The following is a 25,078-nucleotide window of genomic DNA, read 5'->3' on the forward strand; positions in this document are numbered from 1 at the left end:
GTTTGTCGTCTGTTTTAGGGTTAGTGTTGGGGAAAAAAGTCAAAATTGAAGAAGTTGGGGGGAGGGGGGAAATTTGCACAATGCCGATTTTTGGCAATCTTCCGGAACCTCCGTATCCGAAAACGGGGATTTTTGGCAATCTTCCGGAACCTCCGTATCCGAAAACGGGGATTTTTGGCAAAACAAAAAAAAAATTACAAAAATAAACAAATTTGGGAGAAAATGGGGGTGGGAGACGGGCAGAATTCTTTCCAAAATATATTTTATGTAATAAATATACAGTTCCTAAATTTATTCTTCTCTGTAAGAATTCCTATAAGATACATGCAGCTTTTCTAAACATATATTCACACTACAAAATCATTTATAAAATATTGGAAAGATAAAGTTTTCTGAAACTATTTACTACAAATTTGAAACACTGCTAATAATACATCTGAATGTCTCAGTAACAGCAAGAAGCCGAAAACCCGAACACCCCAGTTACTGGATAGCTAGGAAAATGGGGTTAACCATTTAACTGGAGCAACGACATAGAAATACTTGTTATTTACAAAACGAAATGTAAACATTGTTTGCGATGATGGGGAATAAAACTGAACAACAAAAACGACCTGGATAAAATATAATACATGAGAGCTAACCCCTTGCGTGTTATTTTAAAATAAAATACATTTTCTGAAAACTAGATTAACTTACGGATTTTAAAAGAATTAGAAAAACGTGAAAGAATGAAATAAAGTAATAATGAAGAGATAAAAAAAAAAAACAGGATCTTGAAGGGAGCAAGAATGGTGTAGATGAAGTATGAATGTAAATATATAATAGAGATTTTGTATAAAAGAAACGTGTTAATTATATATAAATGATACTTACATAACTACTATGATGAGGACATTGATAGACTGAGCAGAACTTCCAACTTTTCTTACAAAATATCTCTATTGTCTTCTTCTGGTTGATGAAAAATCTCATAAGTTTATTACAGGAGTTGATTAATTATTACTAATAAAGTGTAAAGAAATAATGTAACTGTAATGTTTACGTATTTAATGAGGTGTGCGGTTGACATACCGGAAGTGACATTGGATTGTGTGGTAAGAACTTACCTCAAATCAATAGAGATTTATTTATTTATTTTTCAGATTTTTCGTTTAGTTCTGCAAGTCGTAATTTGGCGTCCTCAAATTATTCAGTCACACGGTAGAAGGAATAAAGATCTGTGATGTCTGTTGTAAAACATTCTATAGAAGAAGTGTGATGTTAACATAAAAGCCATACCACTGGAATATCTGATAAAATGTTTGCTAGAATTGCTGAGTACTACAGATCTATGGTAAAACATTTTCTAGAGATATTGAATTGTATTCACACAGGAGAAAAACAATAACATTCTCTCTAAGTAGTACTTTATTTCGGTACTACTAAAGAAGAGTGGTCCCCAACGCGCGTCCGCGCTAGCTAGTCGTGAGTAGACGATCCTACAACAAGTGCGCGTATGCAAACTAGTGCATGCGCGCTCTTTTTACGGCTGAAATGGCTGAATATATATCAAAAATACCTTCTTTTTTTTGTAAACAAATATAATAATTAAACAAAGTAATTAATTGACACACTACCTGTTTTTGTTAACTTCTAAACAACGTAAATAAATTAAAAAAACAAACAAATCGAATAAAAATAACACACTGCCTGTTTTTGTTAACTTCATACATTTTTTAAAATTAAATTTTTGTGAACAAAATAATAAATTTTTTTTTCTAAACAACATAAATAAATAAAAAAAAGCAAATCGACACAAAAAAAGGTATTTTTGATATATATTCAGCCATTTCAGCCGTAAAAGAGCGCGCATGCACTAATTTGCATACTCGCGCACGCGCACATGTATTCATTTACACACGCGCACTTGTAGGATCGACCACTCCCGACTAGTTAGCGCGGACGCGACCACTCTTTTTTTTTAGTAGTACCGGAAAATTAATTTCGCATTACAGCTAGATTATCAAGGATGCATTACTAAAACGAGAGATTCATTTAGTCCCAGATCAGAGTTTCTTAAATTTTCCCGTTCTTTCGTGTCTATTCCCCACTCCACGTCAAAGAAAAAAGTAGTTTTATATACGACAGTTTAGTAAATATTATTAGCAGCTTTAAAATCAACATTTTCTGTCCAAGCAGTACTTCGGTGTGAACATCGCTATAATGTTTTTTTAACTATAGGTCCGCAGATTCAAAGAATACGAAGAGCAAAACACCACCTAAACTGTATAGCACTCTCAGCTGTTTAGAGGCAAGTTCTTCTAATCAGTGACACTTCCGGTATGTTAACCTCCACACTTAAGTCTATAAACAATGTTGATATATTATTCTTTCTTTACACATATGTACAGTGTGAGTAATAACTAATTAATTTCTGTAGTTAACTTAAGAGATTGTTCATTAACCAGAAGACAATAGAGATAGTCTATATGTAGTAGTTGAAAGTTCTGCTCAATCTATCTATTTTCTCTTCTATTTCCAAATCATCACTACTTCACTACATCTCTCATTATTTCATCTTATAACTACATTGTTTTGTAAGTATCATTCATAAAGATTTTACAGTTAATATATATTTGTCTCTTTTAAAAATCTTTGCTTTATATTTACAGTTTTTAATTTGTCTATCCTATTCTTGTTTCTTACAAAAATCTATTTCATTCTTTAATTTCCATACATTGATTTAGTTTACACGAAATTTTTTCTTTATATATATATATATATATATATATATATGCATCTGTTTCAATCCCCTCCTTTATTTTTTTTATCCCCGTTATTTATTCTTACTCTACGTCATTATTCAGTGTCCCCTTCAACAACATAGTTTTTCACACTGTCACAATTTTTGTCAGAGACCCAATCGCTACATTTCCGAGGGATCAGGTGATAACATGGTCAGTTAATTTATAGTGTATTGTTACACATCATTTTTGGATAATTGGAAATGTAAAGTCTTTTACCGGTGTTCCAATAAAACTGGAAACCGATCAAGTGCACTGAAACAAAACCTGTGGGTAAATATGGATGGAAAATCACTGTGCAGTGGGGGAATGCATAAACGTATCGTGGTTTATTTGAAATATCATAACGAAAACAATATTTTCTGGCGATCTTTGGCATTAAGTACATATAACTGCGGAATGGATAAATCGAGGAAAGTACAAGAATTAGTCTTGGGTATCTTGAGTAAATGAAACGAATGTGTAAATGCTTAGAAGTTATTACTATAGATTTCTCTAAGGCAGCGAGTTGGTAGAATTGCAAGCACGTCGGACAAAATGCTGAATGGCATTTCGTCCGACTCTTTATGTTCGAAATTCTACCGAGATCAACTTCACCTTTTATTCTTTTTTGGTCGCTAAAGTAAGTTCCAGTTGAACACAGGAGTCGATGTAAGCGACAAACCCTCTGTAAAATTACTGGCCTTGTACCTTAATTTGAAACTATTACAGATTTTTTTTTGTTTTGTAATAATGCACGCACCACCAGCCTATATATGCATGCATCTATTTGATTGGACAGACACATCCTCATTCATAAATTTCCCTACTGTAAAATTTCAAGTAATATTTTTGTTTACATTTTGAAATGATTTTACGACCTGCAACTTCTCTCCCTCTCTCTTTCTCTCTCTCATGCACGCACACACATATTTCTCATAAATATTTTCTTTTCTCTGATGATAACTTCAAAACTACAGTAGTATTTTTAGTAACTAACTTCTAAGCAAATACATATTCATTTTGTTTACTTGTGATACCCAAGTCTATTTTTGTACTTTCCTTCAGATCCAGTTTGATTTAGATTTTTAAAACATTTTTATTTTGTTTTTACTTCAGGAAGGGCAAGGTACTTTCATCTTAAAAGTTATCCATTATGAATAATGGACCTTCAGTGAGCTACATCTCACAACAAACCAGGACAAAATCAAATGCAAAAAAGGCTATAATTTTAAAGAAAAGTAATTGCATTTCATTTATTTGCTATAATTCTCTCCTACTAACTTTTGATCTTAAATATATTGTGGATCCAGTTGAAATAATGGGAACGTCATACTAGTTGCTTATCAGTAACTCAGCTGACACTGCAATGTTCAGTCTTTTATTGACTTTCATTGTTGAATATTTCTGTTACTTAATATTTTCATTTGCACTCAGGAAATAAAATTTTGACAGAATAAAAGTACCATATTTTAACATGTATAAGGAACCCTTTTTTGTCAAAAATTAGGTTAAAAAAATATAGGAGTTTCTTCTACATGGATAGTATTATAGATATTAATAAATTACTTAATTGCTCGAACCTCAAATCTCTATGACTTAAACATCGCAAGCCTCAGACCAACACCCAACAGGTTGTGACGTCCTATTGGATGAGTTGCTATCCATTCGTCAAGCAACGGCATGCGCCTAAAGCAGCCATCACAAACGGCAATTGTCTGCCAAACAGTACTTACTTATGCTCACCGAGACTGTTAAATCCGTATTTTTGTATTAACATGACAGTTCTGTATTGTATTTAAAATTGCGAGTGAACACGCAAGTGCGAACATTAACACTTTCTAAAAAACCCAGGCTGCTTATGGAGGTCATACAACCTATCAGAGACAGTAAGCCTGCTCAATAGCCATATATGACAATGCAGCTCACACTGAAACAGGCATGAATGTAGCATAACCAAATATGGAAATTCAACTGAGACACACTCTTAGGTATTGTCTACTGTTATTTGAATTGATCCTGCATTACTCTTTTTATAGATTTTTGTTTTCTATTAGCATAAAAATGTCTGAGAATAAAAAGTACATTTCATATCCTGCAAATTTCAAATTGAAAGTGATTCAGTTTGTAGAGGAGCATGGAGATAAAGCTGCAGCAAGACAGTTTGAGCCTCCTCTTATGACTACCATGATTGGACTGTGGATAAAAGCACAAAGATGAACTTTTACAGATGCCAAGGATGAAGAGAGCAGCATGAGGCAAAAAGGCAAGGTGGCCAAATCTGGAGAGAAAACTCAAACACTGGGTCGAAAGCTGAAGGCAAACTGATGCATTTGTTTTGACAAAGATTCTAATCAATCAAGGAAGAAAAATTGCTCAGGAGATAAAAAGAACAAAGAGGAAGGGCAAGAGACAACTGATTTTAAAGGCATGCCCATCTGGTGCTTCTGTTTTATGAAGAGGAATGGTTTAAATCTAAGGACTAGAACCAAGCTTGTTCAGAAGATGCTTGATGCTTATGAAGAAAAGATTCCTAAGTTTCATTCTTATATCATTAATTTACACAAGAATACCAACTTTGAACTTTGCCACATAGCAAATATGGATGAATTTCCATTTACCTTTGATGTTCCTTCCAACAAAACTGTGAATCAAAAAAAGGCTAAAACAGTGGCCATCAAGACAAGTGGACATGAGAAGACTCATTACACAGTTGTCCTGGCATACTGTACTGATGGTACCCAGCTGCCACCAATACTCATTTTCAAAAGAAAGACACTTCCAAAGGAGAAACTGCCAGAAGGAGTTCTTGTGCATGTTCATGCAATGGGCTGGATGGATCAAGATGTTATGAAGATTTGGAGTAAGAGACCTGGGAACCTTTTTAAGAAGCCATCTACGCTGGTGTTAGATCAGTTCAGGGCACTTATAACTGATACAACATAAAAATTGGCAAAAGAAAAAATCAAAAACCCAATTGGCAGTTATTCCTGGTGGCCTGACAAGCCAACTTCAACCTCTGGACATCAGTAACAACAAACCATTCAAGTGAAGTTTGGCTACGCGAAGAATTCGTGGAACGGTATGAAGAAAGAAGTGATTGTAAATGCCTTTAAAACGTGCGACATAAGCAACAACATGGATGGTACAGAGGATAATGCAATTTACAATGAGGGTGACTCTGATGATAATGAACTACCAGTAGTTGTATCTGATTATGATGTATTAGATGAGAGTGATGAGGAATTTAATGGTTTCTATGATTAATAAAAAATATTTTTGATAAAACTTGTTAACTTGTGAAGATATTTATTAATATTCTTCTTAAGGGTATTTTACAGTAAATTTTGATAAGTGCACCTGCACACATTTCACTAAGAAAAAAAAAAACCTTGGATTTTTTGCATGGAATCAAGTACCCTGACCTCCTAATGTGTCGCAATCCCCTTATTTTTTGGTCGGAAAAAAGTGGGGTTGGGAACCCTCCTTCTCATCCCGGAATCATTGGAAATTAATTTTTTTCATTGAATGAATTACAGTGACCTTCTAATATGCTACAAAACACTTTTTGTTCTGAAAACGGAGGGTGGGGTGGAACTCTCAGAAATTTCAACCCCAACCCCAACATTTTACAGAAATATGTTTTCAAGAGTGTAGATTACATAAAATTGAAAGTTTAAACAACTTTGAAAAGAATTGAAAATGCTGAAGTTATAGAAATTAGTGGTAACGACAAGAATGTATCCCCTGGAGAACTTTTGTGTTAGTGTGAAACAAGTAAAAGTATGATATTAAAACAAAATATCTTTTTCATACCTCTTAAAATCACTAGATATATTAATCCCAGATTGCAGAATATATTCAAATGGTATCGAGTGTTTTATATATAAAAATAAAAAAATTCACTTTCTCTTTGCAAGTTTTCCCACCTGAAACTCGAATCGAGATTGAGAGAATTAGTTTTCTCTTTGTACTAAGAATCGATTTAAAATAACTATATCTTAAATGTTGTGTGAGGAAAGAAGTATATTCTAATGGGAAAATATTGTATCTTTTAAAAGCATCCAGAATTTACTATGCATTTGTTTGTGTGTGTTTATCATTTAAGATATTTTTAATTTCATTTATGTGTCTCCTTTCTTTCAAAGAAGGCCTTCTTTCTTTCTTACCATATCCATAGTCTCTCATCTCTCTCTCCCCACACAAAGATGAAATGCATTACCCGATAAGTGCGGCTGCACTTATCAGAATTTACCTAATCTCTTACAAATGCTTTTTTAAGCCTGCAAAATTTGGGGGTTCCTTATACACGAGGGTTTTTTATACAGTAATTCATTTATTGACAGTAAAGTAAAATGGCACATAGTAGTGTGAAGTAGAATGAGGCAACCTTTTTTTAGCAGCAGGTTTTATGAGATGTTGCTGATTTTCATTTCATTATCATCATCTTAATGTCCATTTCACCACACTTGCATAAGCTAGACAGAATTTGTTGAAGTAGATTTTCAATGGCTGGATGGCCTTCCTATCACCAAACCTTATTTTCAAGTAAGTTAATAATTTCCTAGTCTTTTCAACAGTGCACAACCTGGATGAAGTTATGTAGTGAACTGGAAACAAACTATACCATTTGAATGGCTCTTTTGTTTACAAAGATCACATAACATGTCAAACAAGTCTACACATTCTTTTGTGATGGATTGCAAGCAAAGGACACTATTGACAGCAAGATTTTCATTTACAGTCAACAAATCTACATGAACATGAGGGGAAATATGAACTCACACAAATGTACACAGAAGTATATCGTCCTATCTATTTATCATCATCGTCCTCATTTAATGTCCATTGTCCATGCTGGCATGGGTTGGATAGTTTGACCAGGGCTGGCAGGCTGGCGAACTGCACCTGACGCCAGTCTGATTTGGCATGGTTTCTTTGGATGAATGTCCTTCCTAATGCAAACCACTTTATAGAGTGTGCTGGGTGCGTTTATGTGTAGCCACACGGGCGTTATTTCACAGTCCTGCATGGGCAGGCTTTTACATGGCACTGCCATGAGTGCTTTACACCACCAGAAGTATTGGTCTTAGCATTTCTACTGCAGAGTATGGGTCCTATTGAGTATGGCAAGATGCCAGGCATTTCAGTCCTTTGTCATCCCGCCTAAAAGATTCAATGTCCCGAGGTTGTTCCTCAGTACTCCATCCTATGTCTTCCACATATATATATATGACAGGCTTCTTAAGTTTCTGTCTGATAATTTCACTTATAAAGCTATAGTATGAAATGTTAGCCAATAACATTTATGCAGTAGGACCAAACCATTGACTACATGGTTCCGCATCATAGCTTTTAACCATACAGTCAAGCCTTTATAATACAAATTAACACTATACACCATACTAAGCAAGTTAAAATTTGAGAGAAAATGTGAGTGGATGTAAGAGAAATGAACTTGTGTAAAGAACAGCAGGTTGTACATGCCTGTCACATGAGAGTTGGCTACTAGTTACTTTCTGAAATCTTCTTTGAACAGTCAGATGTCAGTTTATCTGAAAAGAAACAATGCAATTATTAATAAGAAGAGTTGAAATTGATGCATACACGATTTCACAGATCTAGTATAACGCCTTCATAATCAGCTTATGAACTTTTTAGCCCACCCTCATATAGCTCTCAGTTTCATGTTTTTGTGATTATATTCATTAGGTAATGGAAATATGGCTTATTTACTATCAAAGTGTATTAGATATTAATAGAGGCATGTTAAAGTAGTTGACAACAAAAAAAAGGGACATACAAATATCACATTCTATCTTCTCCTAGGTGTGGTGAAGATATGAAGCTCACTGAATATCTATATCCTGTAGATAAACTGTCTTGTGCAAGTAAGGTGGCCAGCAGTATAAATTGGCATCAGAAATTATCATGACCTTTATGACCTACTGCTGTGATGTACTTGCAGAGCAATTTATTTAAAATGGTAGCATTGGTGTCACTATTTGAAACTCATTAGTGTGATTTTGTCATGTGTAAGCACAATGTAGGCCATTTAATGAAAATTCACTGGGGGCTAGGGGATGTTGAATTTGATTCTAGGCAGTGCTTTCTGTCACCGTTGTCGTCATTTAACGTCTGCTTTCTATGCTGGCATGGGTTAGATGGTTTGACTGAGGACTGACAAGCCAGGTGGCTGCACTAGGCTCCCATCGGATTTGGCAAAGTTTCTACGGCTGGATGCCCTTCCTAACACCAACCACTCCGAGAATGTAGTGGGTGTTTTTTTATGAAAGGGTAACCAGAGTGGGTGGTGGGTATTTTGTTTGGATAACCAATCTGGTCATAAAGAAAGAAAACCACACTGCACATAAATACATAAAAAGTATGTATGTTTACAGTTTTTGTCATTCAGTCTAAAGAGTGTGTACAAACACTGGATAATACTTAAACCTTCTTTATAACTTACAAATAAAATTACATTTTGAGTATAAATAATAAAAATATGGAACTCTAGAATTCAAAGAAAAATGGCTTAACTACAAAAAATAATTTCATATATTCAGGAAGTTTACAGAATTCATCAAACAATTTATATAGATATAATTCAATGAGGTGGATGCTGGTTGTTATTTAATGGAGGAAATATCCAGTCACTGTTGCTAATGTGCTTGTGTTTCTTTGTTTCTACCAGCAATTATATTTGAAAAAAGATGCATCAACTTAATGGCATTGGCTTTGTTTACTGCTTCATGCCACTCCATCAAATGTCATAAGCCATTGAAAGTTTTGTTAATGGGACTGGAAGAGGTTTTGATATTTAATTATCTTTATCATCCACAGCATCTCTTCTTAGCTTGATTTTCTTATTAATGGTCCAAATGAAGTAATCCATTATGATGTGCATATATCTTTTTGTTTGCTTTGATCATGTGGAAGACAAAGATTTTAGGATGTTCTGGTAATTTTCTGTACAGCAAGCTATAATACCTAGAGTATCTCCATTTCAAGGTCTACATCAATAATCCTTATCACATCTCTGGACTAAAAGTCTTTTCTTTGTAAACATCTTCTGACTCTTTCTTGCTATTCTAACTTTCTAAGAATATCTGAATGATATGCAAAGATTGATGTCTTAGTGATCTGCAGTCATTTTTTAATGCTATCATTCCTCAATCCATAACCATAGTCCTCGTTCATTTCCTCTATATTTCTACACCAAAGTACCTTCTCTCTGATTCGTTCTTGCTATTCTAACTTTCAGTATCTGTGGTCAAATATATTCTCTCCAATAATCTTCATGTTAACACTTCATTGTCCCTTATGTCCTATGTTGTTTTTTTTATTTCAGGTTATTTGATGACATTGAGATAAAAATAATTCACTGAAGAAGATCGACTTTTGAAACTGTAGCTTCATCAAGCTGATATCAGCCTGTTTCAACAACTCTTATTTGAAAGGATGTAAAATATTTCTTTGGAATTGAGATTATTTGCAAGAATTCCTACATTGTGGGGAAATTTTGTGGAAACATTAAGTTTATCAGATTTACCACAAGGTTTCAACTGACTTATTCGTAAGGGCTTTAATGTCTGGGTATATCTTGTCAACTGAAGCTAGTTTAATGATCTTATAGCTGCTGATTATTAATTACAAAATTCTATCCTTTTAAATCCACTTTAAGTTACTTTGAACACCCAAGACATCTTCAGTCTTTAATAAAGATCATCTACGTGCTAAATATAGATTAAAGTGAAGTTATGGATGAGAAAGCACAACCTGAAATTACTGATTCATCTATTCAAATAAAGGGAAATAGAAGGGAAAAATCATACCCTTGTGATGTATGTGGGGAGGTATACACAACAAGAAGTAATTTAATGCAACACAAATTAATCCATGCAACCTCCAAGGTGCACTACTGTGAAGTTTGTGGTAAAGGATTCACTCGCAACAGTTTATTGACTCGCCATAAGCATATACATACAAGAGAAAGGCCATACCACTGTGATATCTGTGGTGAAAAATTTTCTAGAAGTGCTCATTTGTCTAGACACAGGCATATTCACACAGGAGAAAAACCATATCCCTGTGATGTCTGTGGTAAAACATTCTCTCAAAGTGGTACACTATCCACTCATAAACATATTCATACAGGAGAGAAACCATATCAGTGTGATATCTGTGATGACAGATTTTCTACAAGGGGTCAATTGTCTAACCACAAACGTATCCACACTGGAGAAAGACCCTACCAATGTGATATTTGTAGTAAAACATTTTCTAGAAGTGGTCATTTGTCTTCCCATAAACTTATCCACACAGGTGAAAGGCCATACCAATGTGATATCTGTGATAAAACATTTTCTCGAAGTGGTGATTTGTCTTCTCACAAACATATTCACTCAGGAGAAAGACCATACCACTGTGATATCTGTGGTACGACATTCTCTCAAAGTGGTAGTTTATCTCAGCACAAACGTATTCACACTGGAGAAAAGCCCTATCAGTGTGATATCTGTGATAAAACATTTTCAACAAAGAGTCATTTATCTTCCCACATACGTACTCACACAGGAGAAAGGCCCTACCATTGTGATATCTGTGGTAAAACATTCACTCAAAGTGGTAGTTTATCTCAGCACAAACCTATTCACACAGGAGAGAGACCATACAATTGTGATATTTGTGGCAAAACCTTTTCTACAACTCGTAATTTAACTCGACACAAACGTATTCACACAGAAGAGAAAGCATACCACTGTGATATTTGTGATGAAGCATTTTCTACAAGAGGTCGTTTATCTTCCCACATACGTATTCATACAGGAGAAAGACCATCATAGCACTGAGATTTCTGTTATAAAGCATTGTCACGAAGTAGTTTGTTTTGACACAAATATATTTTACAGAGGAGAAAGAAAGACCATACCCTTGTGATATCTGCAGTGAAACATTTTCTAGAAGTGGTAATTTTACTCAGTGTAAATATACTCGCACAGAAAGTAAACCATAGTTATATGTCTATGGTAGAATATTTTCTATAAATAACAAAATATGTTATAATAAATTGTATTTATTTAATACAACACTGACATACTTTTAATATCCTTTATTTCATACTGGCAATTTATCTTCAACCCCATTACATTCTTTATATACACTGTTTAACCAGTCGAATGTTTCATAGCTATTGTTACTCTTAACTACTCCTGTACACCAAAACTATTTGATGTCGCAGTCCTCCGTCAGCCTGAAAGAATACCCCTACCTAATTTGTTTACCTTCATTTCTACACACTTTTTGTATGTTGAACATGTTAATATCCAGCACATTATAGCCTATTCCTTGAAGTTTGAACCCTTTCTGCATCTCTCTTGACATAAAACATATCAGTATATTAGAAAATGGTAAAGGCAAATTTAGTATTTACCATCAAGAAAAGAAATGTCAGTAGCTTGAAGATATAAGAAATGGGTTATGGTATTGTAGAAAGAATTGTGACAGACCAAGAATTATTTGAATGGACAGCATCAACGAAGGGATCGAGTTACACAGTAATGTTAGTGTAAGAATGGTATGGCATGAGATGAGACAGAATGGATATCTTTGATAGTTGATATACTATGACCATATGACACTTAATGAATAAATGAAATTTAATGATGACAAATAATTAATATCAATATAATTGTTGAGTAACATTAATGGAGTCAGCTAAGTTGCAGAGGTAGCAAACAAGATTGTTAGGAGGACCACATCTCTGGTTGTACGGGGTACAATGCAGGACATCTTTTTGCTGTGGCACTGTTAATGTTCTTGTGCAGTCAAGAACTTGTGTATTGTTGTATGTGAAGAACTTATTGTAGGTCATCATGATGTTATCTGTAGATGATTTTATACGTACATTGTAAGGTGATATAAATTGTACATGTATAAATTGAAAATTGTAGCAAATAACATTGAAAGAAGACCTTTAACATAATATCTATAACTATTTATTTTGTTAAATCACTAGAATCATCATCATTTAATGTCCATTCTCCATGCTGGCATGGGTTGGACAGTTTGACCAGGGCTGCACCTTCCTAATGCCAACCACTCCGAGAGTGTAATGAGTGCTTTTACATGCTACTGGCAAGGGTGCCAGTTGCTTGACACCAGTATCTGCCACAACTACAATTTCATTTGGTTTGATGGGTCTTCTTCTCAAGCATAGCATATTGCCAAAAGTCTCGGTCATTTATCATTGCCCTCGTGAGGCCCAATGCTTGAAAGGTGCTTTCTGCATGCCACTGGCACAGATACCAGATGCGTAGCACTGGCATCGGTCACATTGCCTCCATGAAGCCCAACACTCAACAAGTGCTTCTTATGTGTCACCAGCATTGGTGCCAGTTGCTTCTATGAGGCCCAACACTCGAAGGGTACTTTTTACATGCCGCCAGCACAGGTACCAGTTGTGCAACACCGGCATTGGCCACATTGCCTCCATGAGGTCCAACACTTGAAAGGTGCCATATATGACACTGGCATCGGCCATAAATAGCTTGACAGGTTTTCTCAAGCATGGCATATCACCAAAGGTCTCAGTCACTAGTCATTGCCTCCGTGAAGCCTAACATTTGAAGATCAAGCTTCCCCATCTTGTCCCATCCACAGTTAGAGATCAACATTTCTTTACACAGCTTTCTTCGTCCATATGCATCACATGACCATACCAGCACAGTTATCTCTCTTGCACACCACATCTGATGCCTCTTATGCCCAACTTTTCTCTCAAGAAACACTGTTATACATGCATACTGACATTGCACATCCAGCAAAGCATACTAGCTTCATTTCTTTCAAGCCTAAGCTTGTCCTCAGTGGTCACAGCCCATGTTTCACTACTGTGCAGCACAGCTGTTTGCACACAGGCATCATACACTCTGTCTTTCACTCTAAGGCAGAGGCCCTTTGTTGCCAAAAGAGGTAGGAGCTCTCTGAACTTAGTCCAACCTATTCTTATTCTTGCAGCTACACTCTTGGAGCAACCACCTCTGCAACCGACTTGGTCACCTAGATAACAGTAGGTATCAACTGCCTCTAGCTTACCCTGCTGGCATTTGATCTAGTCTATTTTCTGTACATTTTTCATGTTTATTGTACTTGTGCACCTTCCACACACAAAACCTATCTTCCCAGTTAACCTTCCTCTGATATTGCTACTAGACCTTGCTTCCACACCTGAAACTTCTTTTCTAGTCCTGATAGTTATTCAGCTATAAGTACAAGGTCATCAGCATACAGGAGCTCTCAGGGTCAGCCCATCTTAAATTCCTCTGTTATTGCTTGGAAGACTATGATTAACAATAGGGAGCTGAGGACTGATCCTTGGTGAACCCCTACTTCTACCCTAAATTCCTCGCTATACTCGTTACTGACAGCATCCCTGTACATGGCTTGTATAGTTCTCATCAACCACTCATCTATCCCTAGTTTTCACATTGACCACCAGATAAGGGATCGGGGGACCCTGTCAAAGGCTTTCTTCATGTCAACAAAAGCCAAGTACAGAGGTTTGTCTTTGGCTAGGTAATTCTGCAGCTGCCTTACCAGAAATATAGCATCAGTGGTGCTTCTCCCTGGCACAAAACCAAACTGCATCTCATCCAGACTAAGCCTGTCCCTAATTAGTTGGGCTATGATCCTCTCTGTAACTTTCATCACCTGATGCAGCTATTTGATACCTCTAATTATTTCTGTCTAAGACATCACCTTTACTTTTGTAGCAGTTGACTATGGTGCTGCAACACCAGTCATTGGATATGACTCCTTCGTGTACAACCTGATTTGACTATATGGGTGATTAGACCATAACCCACATTGCCAGATATTTTAAGCATCTCAGTGGTTATTCCAGACAAGCCAGGGTCTTACCCTGTCTTTATATCCTTGATAGCATTGTCTACCGTGCTATTGTCTATTTGGATTGCTGATCTCTCTGTTAGATCCACACTCGGCAGACTCTACATTTAGTAGCCTTTTATAACTGCCAGTAACCCATCATTCATGTGAACACAATTTTCTGATACACTGTCTTGCAATCCAGAACACTTCAGGCCTCTGGTCCTCACAACGCAAAACATTGGCAAACTTTCTTCTCTCTGCTTCTCCCCTGGCTAAATACATCTATTTTCTAGCTTCCCTCCTAGCTACCTGATATAGTTCCCTGCTACCACCACGTCACCCTAGGTCTGGTAGGGACTTTGCACCAGCTGCAGATTTGGTCTGTGGCACTCAGCAAGCTGTCCCACAGGAATTCCCAGTTGCCAGATATTTAGAATATTTTAGTCCTCTTTGGATAAATTACAATGTATCAAAGGAGAACATACACAATGACAATATGATCAAAGCTAATTCAATATATAGTAAGAAATATCTCACCAGCCTCTTGGTATCACAACCATATTACTGGTTTATATTAGAGGTACTATAACATAGAAATGGCAATAGATGACATATCTGTAACTTATTAATAATTTCATTATCATTACATTATGTGTTAACTCTATCTTGGTTTGTTATTTGTATAGTTGGTATTGTTTCCATTCAACAGTTTGTCCAATTTCATTGTCAACATTCCTAACAAAACATGCCAATATTATAGAAAATACTTCCAAGCATATAGCTGTCTTCTTGTTCATATTTTGTTGTGGAATATCAGTTTATACAATTTAGTTGTTGTTGACTTCACTTGCTAGTTGTTACACATCTATGTAATTTAGTTTTATTACAGAGTTTTCTCTAATTGTTGACATAATAAAGATGTTTATTGTTACATATATTCACTACCAGTGTAGATTTTAAAGTTAGAATTACTGAGAAATACTTTATACTTCAACACAAAATGTGCATGTGTGTCCATGTTAGAGTTTGTAAATATAGTGTTCTGTGTATGTGTGAAAGTTGGCTATATTTGTCAATGTATTTGTATGCCTGCTTGTACATTTCTCTATGCTGCTGGTGTTCTTGTTTTGTTTTTTAGCAACATAAAATATTTTAACAAGATAGACAGAGTTCATCATTTACATTTTATTACTGTTGTGTTCTGATGACAGTTTCAGTTGTGTTCCAGACCATTTCTAAAGTGATCAAGTGGACAATATTTGAATATCACCTAATGATATTTAAAAAAATTTGATGAGATAAGGGAAATAAGAGTTAAATTTGTTTTTCGAAAGGACTAGCTATGACTCGTGTGAAATGTGTGATATTTCTTAATCATTGTCTTTTGACATCCACCTTTCCATGATCTGCATGGGTGAGGGGGAATTCATTGAGGCAGATTTTGTACAATTGAATGCCCCTTCCTGTTGTTCAAACCTCATCTGTTTCCAAGCAAGATAATTCCCCATGGCTGGGTATGTTTTCAACGATTGGGAATGAAGTATACTGCTTGCATAACAATAGCATACTTGCAACTATCCTGTACTATCAAAACAAGACAGTAACAGGGGTACACTCAAATATGTATAAATATAAATATATATATGAATGAAGCCCACAACACACTTGGTGGGCTTCATTCAGTTTCTGCCTGCCAAGTCCACTCACAAGGTTTAGGTTGACCCAGGGCTATGGTAGAAGACACCTGCCAAAGTGACATGCAGTTGGACTGAAGCTGTAGCCATGTTTTGGAAGTGAACATCTTAGTAGACAATCACATCTGTGCCTATATATATATGTGTGTGTGTATATATATATATATATATATATATATATATATATACGGTCCAACCCATGCCAGCATGAAGAACAGACATTAAATGACGATGATGATCACATGACAAGTTTCTTTTGGTTGCTGTTTACCATATATTCACAAAACTTAGATTAACTCAGGGCTATATTAAAAGACACTAACTGAAGGTACTATACTGTGGTTTGGAAGTGAACTTAACCACACAGCCATGCCTGCACCTATTATACAAAAGCGAAATGTCAGTGCAAAGGCCTGAAGATGTATTCAAAGATATGCAAATTGTGAACTGTGGAAGAATATTATCACCATCATCATTGTTTACTGCCTGTCTTCCATGTTCACATGAGCTAGATGATTTGACAGGATCTGACAAGCCAGAGGACCGTGTTAAGCTCCAGTGTCTACTTTGGAATGGCTTCTATGGCTGGATGCCTTCTTTATGGCACCAGCACTAGTGGGGTTGTCAACTGAGAAAACATGAGTACAGTGGCAGTATTGGGGGAGGGTGGCTTTACACCAGGTGTTGAGAAGTTAAAGTGTGATAAGGAGACAAGAGGAGCTACATGACTACTACAGCTGGAAAGAAGAGAAATAAGATGAAGTATCAGAGCATATCCCCAAGGTACAAGAAAATAAATGTAAAAGAAAAGGGACAGGACTGGAGTGTGAAAGGGGTGCAACAAATGGTTGAGAGACAGACAAAATTGAATGATGTACATAGGTGTAGTCAATGATGATTATAAGTTTTGATTATATGTGTCAGGAGGAGAAGTGGCAGTACACTGTTAAACTGTTTATCACTCACTCTAGTGTTTATTTATATACAAACATACACTCCAGAGTATATCATCTAGTGGTGTAGAAGAATCCTTCAGTTAATTGATGCATATTCTCTCTCTAGATATGATAACCACAAAATTATTTTAGAATAAGTCTAGACATACTTGTATAGAATAATAAATTTATCAATCTGTCTTCAGTTTTGTTGTTTATAGCTATTGATCCAGTTTCTGCTGCCATTTGAATCTTATTCAGTTTTGTTATTAAAAGTTGTTTTTGGAGAGCAAGAAGAGTGCAACATCCCATATATTCATAAAAATCAACCTTTCAATCATTCATGTTGCTCCACGCCTCCTTTTCTGGTTAATCCTTAATATATAACCCTAATCAGTAGTGTGCTCAAATGATACAAATCTTTGCTGTTGGCTATAATATAAATGTAGATGTTAAAACTTTAATAGAATACATGGCATCATCTGGGTTATTGTGTCAAAGTAACGTAAGAAAAGGGTGTGATTTGAAAGAGATGTGATAGCTACTTCTTGCCGAACCAATTAATCTCACTTCCAATACTTCCAAGCAGAAATTTATGCAGTCCTTAAATTGCAGCCTTTGTTTATGCTAAGGCTGTTTTCTATGTACAAACTCACCATACAGCATTTGTTTATGATACTTTAATCAGTTAGTCATACAAGATGTCTTGTCCATTGAAAACAGTGCCTGAGTATTGTTATCTCAATGCTCAAGACTTTGGCTTCCTTCAAAATCTCTGTTGACCAGCTGACTTTTGGAATATGTCTTGAACATCTCTGATAAAAGTGCTCAATAACCACATGTTCCATGTCAGAGCATCTTTTCCCCATGTATATACATAGACATGTAAATGCTCATGAAATCACATGCAATATGCACATTATTGGTGGCTGTTGATTCTCCTGAGGTCATCTGTCCTCTAACAAGATTTTGTTCTTATATTCTGCAGAGTGTCCAGAAATTTCCCTTCTCACTAAGCAGGCTGAGTGGAATTGCCAGCTTAATCAGACAACCTGACCATGCAACAAATTGTCCAAGGTTACATGTCACCAGTTAATGTTCAGGAATGATCTGACTTTTCATTTGCACATATTGCCTTAAGTGCACTGGGTTATGTGATATATTTGCCTAATAGACTTGAAATACTGCAGTTTTCTAAGAAAGAACAGCAAATTGACTGGCATATTCCAAATTCAGTTGATTAGTGATGGTATAGTGAAGATTTGTAAAGCATTCCCAGGATTCTACATATAGTTTCCTGGGATGAACATATAATCATGCGGATCTTAAGGTGTTTACACATTAACAATAAAATCAACATACCTGTGTACTTAAGTGACCTGAACATTCATTACAAGAGTGCAGGAATGTCTGAACTTATACTTTATATATTTTCATAGCACACTCTGAAAGTATTGTTGCTAGAATAAGAATAGCAACAAGGCCTCTCTCTCAAAGTGAAAGGCAGACTGTATGATGCTTGCATATGAACAGCTATGCTCCAGATAGAGAGCTGTGGGCCCTGAATACAGCTGATATGCATAGACTGGAGAGAAATGAAGCTAGTATGCTTCAATGGATGAGCAATATGTGCAACAAAGTGCAAATTTGGTGAGAAAAGTTGGGCATAAAAGGAATTAGACGTAGCATGCAAGAGAGAAGACTGTGATGGTTTGGACATGTGCATGAATGAAAACAAGTGTATAAAGTAGTGCCAATTGCTCAAAGTGAATGGCACCTGTGGAAGAGGGAGATCCAGGAAGACATGGAATGAAACAGTGAGATCTGATGTCAAGATGCTGGGTGTCACAAAGATGACAATGGACTGAGATGTTTGATGATATGAGCTTCTTGAAAAGACCCCCATTTCAGCAAAACTGAGTTCTGGAAGTGCTATGTATTCCATCCACATGTAACATTAATTCACACACTCTATCCCAATGAACCAAACTACATCTCTTATTTATTTACTATGCTTATCTCTTCCTCTCCACCCTTGCAGCCCAAAACCATGCTATCATCTCTCTCTCATTCTCCCTCTTGCCAGCTGTATCATCACTGTATCTGTGTTTCACCACTTACTGCATTCCCTCCCATCTCCCTCTTTGCACTTATGTGAACTCCCTGCTCATGCATCCTAGGCAATCCTCTACCATTCTATTTATATTGACCTCCTTGTATCTTAAGAGTGCACCCTGGTACATCTCTCTCTCTTTCCCTCTGACTTCTGACTGGGTAACCATGTATCTCCTCTACAGGAAGACATCTATTTTTGTCCCTCTGATTTACTCTAACCTCTCACCACTTGGCACAAAACCGCGTTCTTCAATACCACTCAGTGGAAGGATCTTTGTCTTTCTGTTTTTCATTTTATAAGCAGTATAAGTATTGAATTCAAAAAGGTGGCCGAAGTTTTTGGAAAGATAGTGGATAATCTTATGGGCTTCTGCCAAGTCAGCTGCAAGACATTCAAGATATGGTCACTCACCAAAACTATTCATCTAGATGTGTCTCAGGGCAGTTCCCAGAAAATCGATATTTTGAAGAAGCAAAAAAGTTAGTCAATCATCGTCCTCGCAGTTACAAGGACCTTATCAGGATGACCCCACACACACAAGCGTCGTCGAGATACAACACATTCAAACCCAGGCTGGCTCAGATGTTAGTAACGTCGTCAATACTCAAACTGAGAGAAAAGTTTTAAGATATCGCGAAATGTTTTTATTGATAAAAAAAATTGCAGACTTACAATCTCTGATGTTCAAAGTGTTTTTTTAAAGGCATCATAACAATGTTACGGGATGTCTAAAAATCCATTTTTCTTTCTTTTTTTTTTTTCGCCTTTTAAAATTACTTTACAATTCTGATTATTTCACTAATTTAATGTCATGAACATATCACGGGTTCTAAGCATTATAATTTACCGTTTTACCGAAATCGCAAGGGTAATGTGAATACACAGGAAACCAAAGTTATAAAACATAAACTAATAATTTTCCGGGAATCAAGAGACTTTAAAGAATTCTCTATTGATTAGAGGTAGGTTATTCCTACACAACGAATGCTACTTCCGTTATGCTTGTAATTTTCTGAGGCATGTGCCCTTACACTGTTTATATATTATTTCTTTGCCCGTATTTACAGTGTTAGTAATAATTAATTACCGCCTGTAATTAACTTCAATGATTGTTCATTAACCAGTCGAACACAATAGGGATATTCAATAAAAAGCAGTTAAAAATTCTGCCCAATCGATGACCTCATTAATTTCAAATCTCTACTTCAGAACATCTCACATTATTTCATCAATAACTACGTTTCCATGCAAGTATCATTTATTAATTTTACACATTTTGTATTGAAAAAAGTCTCTCTTGTATTCTTACATTTCTTCTTCTCTTACATAACTTCTGTTCTCTTCAAGATCCTATTTTCTTTTGTTTCTTCATAGTTACTTCTTTCTCTCATGTACTTCATCTAAATACGGTAATTAATCTAAATTTCAGGAAATTCGTAATATTTATTTTAATTCGTTCAACCTCTTCCTTCATTATTTTTGCTCCATATTTTTGGCCGAGGTAAAGAATACGTACACCACCGGTTTTCGGCGTAACAAAAACCCTAACCGGGTGTACATATTCTTTTCCTTCGCCATATTTTTATCCCATATCCACTCCCTCGATCGTGTAGTTTTTCGTTGTTCCCTCTTTGTTTCGTCTTTTATAAAACTTTATTTACTTGAAAAGTTGTAAAGATGTGACCCAAATCTACCGCCTCGCCCCTCGTCCTTTTGTTGCCGACAAAATGCGATTAAAGTTTGGTTACTACTTTCTTGGTTGTTGATATTTTTCAAGACACAGTCGCATGTCCGAGATGTTGTCAGTATTTCATGTAATGTTTTATTGGGTTTTTTACTTTCTTCCAGCTACAGATTTTAATCTGAAAGTTTTCAAAAAATGTAATTTTGATGTAGTTTTACTTGCTGATGACGAAAAGCGAATTCGTTTTTTCGAAATATTATAAAGAAGTTAGAGGCATTTATGGTTACATGTTTTTAGCAAGTGTCCTTAAAGCAGAAGTTGAAACTATTTGTTGTCATGGCAACGCCAGTGTATTGTTGTGTACACATGCTGCTGGGTGAAAGAATTGACAACTACTAGCTTTTGTAAAGAGGAAGGGGAATACGAATGCTTGCCAGGGGGAGGTTACCATTTCAGTAGACCGTAGAAATTATTTACTAGATCCATTGAAGATTAGCGGTCCCGATAAAATTGTTGAAATAGACGAAACTGTATTTTCAAGCAGGAAATACAGCCGGAGTCGAATGCTACCTGAACATAGGGTTTTCGGCGAAGTGTGTCGTTAAACTCGAGAACTTTTTGATTTTGCTGTACCTTCTCCAGATTATGACATTTTTTTTCGTCACACGCTTCAAAATAAAAGAGGATAGCCTTTTATAAAAAAAATTTGGAAAATTTTTGGTATTTTTTCAGATTAACACCCGCACGATCTTCACTAGGGTTTTAGGGTCAGGGTTAGTTTTGGGGTTAGGGAATTCCGTCCCTGACCCTAACCCTAACACCCTCGTGCGGGTATTAATCTGAAAAATTACCAAATTTTTAATCCATCCCCTTCCGCCCCACCCCGGGGCCTTCAGGACGGACTCTTTGATTTTTCATTGAAGTTTCCTCCACCGCCGCCGAGAATGAGAAATAACTTGTTTTTCGGGGCTAATGCAGTTTCGCACCTCTTTGAAAAATGTATTTTCTTGAAAAAGATGTCGGAGATTACTTATATGCAAAAAAAAAATTTCGCCCCCTCCCCAAATTAAAATCTTTCAGTTTTCTTACTTTAAAGAGATCGTAGCGAATTGACGAACATATGCAAATCGAAATTAAATACAGACAAAAACATTAAAGTGAAAAGAATTTGATTTTACTTGTGTTTGCCTTAAATAATGGTAAATAATAATATAATGTAAATTAAATATACACCACATCCCCATGTGAGCCATTTTATGAAAAACAAACATTAATATTTAATAATTAATGTTATAAAGTTTAATAAGGGGCTCAAATTTCACCCCTCCCCGAATTTAAAATTTTGAACTTTTTCATCCATTTATTTATTTGTCTGTCTATTTAACCCTATGTTTATTCATAAAATATATTTGTCTAAACTAAATGTGGTGGTCCTATAGAAGACGATGTTACTGTTGTTTTTAGCCCCAGAAAGACATTTATCTATCTCTTTATACACCTATCTATATGCTTATTGAATTTAAAAGTTTCAAAACGTAGTTTCTTGCATATCCGGAATTTTCGTCATCTAAAACGTAGGGGAAAAAATTTCGAAAAAGTTACAAATTTTAAATGGGAGTGAGGGTGTTGAATTTTTTTTTTTTTTTTTTTTTTTTTTTGCATATTCGTAGTCTCTGACATCTAAAACGTAGGTATGTAAAACAACTTTTCAAAAAAATGCATTTTTTCAAGGAGAGATACGAAATTGCATTAGCCCCCTTACATGTATCATTTTGTGTAAGTGTTGAAAAAAAAAAATTGCTAAATTTTCAGCTTATAAGAAATGTATGAGTAATTGTAATGGCAATCGCCATAGCTAGAGCGGTGTGGGGGTGAGTAGTTCCAAATTAATGGACTTTCATGGATTTAAACGAACATTTATGATTTTTAATGAGAAAAGCAAGTTCTCACATTCTGTATGTGCGTGTATTCTCAACTACACACAATATTTGTTGAGGTGCAGAAATTTCAGGATGAGGAAATTAATTGGGTAAGATGCAGTTGATGAGTAGAATTTTAAGTCTGATACTTATTCTGTTGTCAAGCAGTGGTAGAACAAATGCAAAATTTGTGATTTTTATCAGTGATTCAATTGAATCTTTCGATTAGAACATTTGCTTGAGAAGGCTAGGATGGAACTCTTTGATGTTATTCTGGTATTGTTCTCAAGATGCTTTAAATCTTGTATTTTAGAAACTCTGGGCCTTTGTCAAAAACTGTTCTTTAGAGAATTCCCCAAAGATGCAAAAACTAATTCCATCAAATTTTGAGTTGCAGTCAATTTCATGGCAAATATCTCTGGCCAATGTGGCACCACATCTACTATGATTAATAGGTAGTAAACTCTTGAAATCACACATTTTGTTTGGTTTAATGTGAATATATATCCAATATTGTTAAAAATCAAATCAATGTTATAGTATGGTGCTTTTTTTTTGTTTTATTTTCTACCATAGATTAGAATATCAGCTGTAATACTATCTTCTAGGTCACCATAGACTAGAATGTCAGCTCCAGTGTTATTTGTTATGTTGAGATTTAAAGCTTACTGATGAGTTCCTGGAATTCTTCAACTACAGAGAGAATTTCCAGAAACAACCTCTTATAGCAGTATAATTAGTTGGTGCAATTGAGAAGCTGTATGGTAGCCCATATTAAGATCCAGATTTAGAAAGAAGTTTGATCCAATGAAATTTTCCTGTACCTTTCCAACTGTGGGTGATATTGATCTTCATACTGAAAATGGCATTTTCACTATATATGTCTATTTTAATGGCTGGTCCCTCTGTTAGGTATACATGATGTAATTCTCTCTTGTAGACATTTTCTGCATTCAGTAGCTTCACATAGTAACATTTCAAAGCAGATTGTTTTTTTCAGTAGCAGTATGCTACTGTCATTTCAAACTTACTTTTCTCCAGCATCTTGTTTAACCCCAGCACTATCAAGCATTTTGCTTATGATTTTCTTGTCACAGAACAGTAGCAAACCTCCTCCTTTCAACTTCTCTTCATCTACAATTATATTGCTCTTCACTGTCTCATTTTCTTCCAGTCTTTCCAAACCTGTCTTAGAGCTTTTGTGGCCCTGTATACATAATATTCTACTGTTGTCTTTCCTCTGGATAGAATATTGCTCAAGCCACAGACATATTATGAAGCTTTCAGCACAACTTGTGCATATTCTGTATTATAGATCTCTATCTCCTACTCCTTCCCAAATAGCTTGCCTAGAACCTCTTTGAAACTGTGTTTAGCAGAAGGATATTTCAATATCCACATCTTTCTTTCCAGTCCAATGTAAGGTAATCATGTTTTTGTTTGCTAAGATTGATTTAGATATATCTGAAAAGACAGTCTATTAAAGTTTAGTCCAAGTGAAGTAATCTGTTTTAGACCTATTATGGTGTAGATACTAGAGAAGACACAAGGAAAAGTGGTGTAGATTGAGGAGGCCAACAACCAAAGTTGGGACCAAGTTAAATACCAGTTTTGTATCTATTATAGTGTAGATGTGTATTTTTGCTTCGTTAGAATGTTTATAGACCAAATTATAATGATCTGTGTTCATCTCTGAGTGTCTTCATACCAGTTTCACATCAATGTGTCTTTTCCCTTTGTATATATGTTTTGACTGTTTCTAAGTTATTCCAATAACCTTTATGTTAACATTTCATTGTCCCTAATGTATTATGTTGTCTTTCTTTTTCAGCTTATCTGATGACATTGAAATAAAAATATTTCACTGATGAGAATCAACCTTTTAACATTAAGGATAATTTAATGAAGCTGAGGTCAGCCCATTTTGGCAACTCTTGACTTAATGGATGAGAAAAACTTCCTTGGAATTGTGATTATGTGCAAAAATCCTTCCTCTGTTATTTATTGAAAGATTCTATGTACAGATTAAACTTTGAAGATGTCTTGTACCCTGGATATATATTTTATAAGTGG

General features: G+C 35.5%; 2 protein-coding genes across 8 annotated transcripts in view; one reads left to right on the plus strand and one right to left on the minus strand.

The window, feature by feature from the left end:
* LOC106871974 (zinc finger protein OZF) overlaps positions 1–21,858 on the minus strand; it is a 27,122-nt gene extending 5,264 nt beyond the window's left edge. Inside the window, exons 1-2 of one of the 3 annotated variants that reach the window (XR_008264577.1) lie at positions 20,075–21,858; positions 3,997–8,320 (exon numbers count right to left, since the gene is read on the minus strand). The gene's annotated coding sequence lies outside the window, so the exon portion shown is untranslated. Of the gene's footprint in view, positions 1–876; positions 1,140–3,996; positions 8,321–20,074 lie in introns of those variants that run through there. The other 2 variants (XM_052969376.1, XM_014918763.2) reach the window with 2 other exon arrangements.
* On the plus strand, positions 1,263–11,860 carry LOC106871970 (zinc finger protein 239-like). Of its 5 annotated transcripts, none has more exons than XM_052969380.1 (2): positions 1,263–1,336; positions 10,117–11,860. In XM_052969380.1, exon 2 carries the CDS (start codon positions 10,526–10,528, stop codon positions 11,609–11,611), a length of 1,086 nt encoding a protein of 361 aa, XP_052825340.1. In that variant the 5' UTR covers positions 1,263–1,336; positions 10,117–10,525; the 3' UTR covers positions 11,612–11,860. The 5 variants fall into 5 exon arrangements, with proteins under 5 accessions (XP_052825340.1, XP_014774244.2, XP_052825341.1 ...); XM_014918758.2 differs by lacking the exon at positions 1,263–1,336 and adding an exon at positions 2,235–2,322; XM_052969381.1 differs by lacking the exon at positions 1,263–1,336 and adding an exon at positions 2,326–2,394.
* Positions 21,859–25,078: the final 3,220 nt, after the last annotated feature.

This window comes from Octopus bimaculoides, chromosome 7 (assembly GCF_001194135.2).
Source record: "Octopus bimaculoides isolate UCB-OBI-ISO-001 chromosome 7, ASM119413v2, whole genome shotgun sequence".
Taxonomy (NCBI): Eukaryota; Metazoa; Mollusca; class Cephalopoda; order Octopoda; family Octopodidae; genus Octopus; species Octopus bimaculoides.

Excerpts from the sequence above, each read along its gene's own strand:
- LOC106871970 (XM_052969380.1), top strand. The coding sequence starts at position 10,526 with ATGGATGAGAAAGCACAACCTGAAATTACTGATTCATCTATTCAAATA.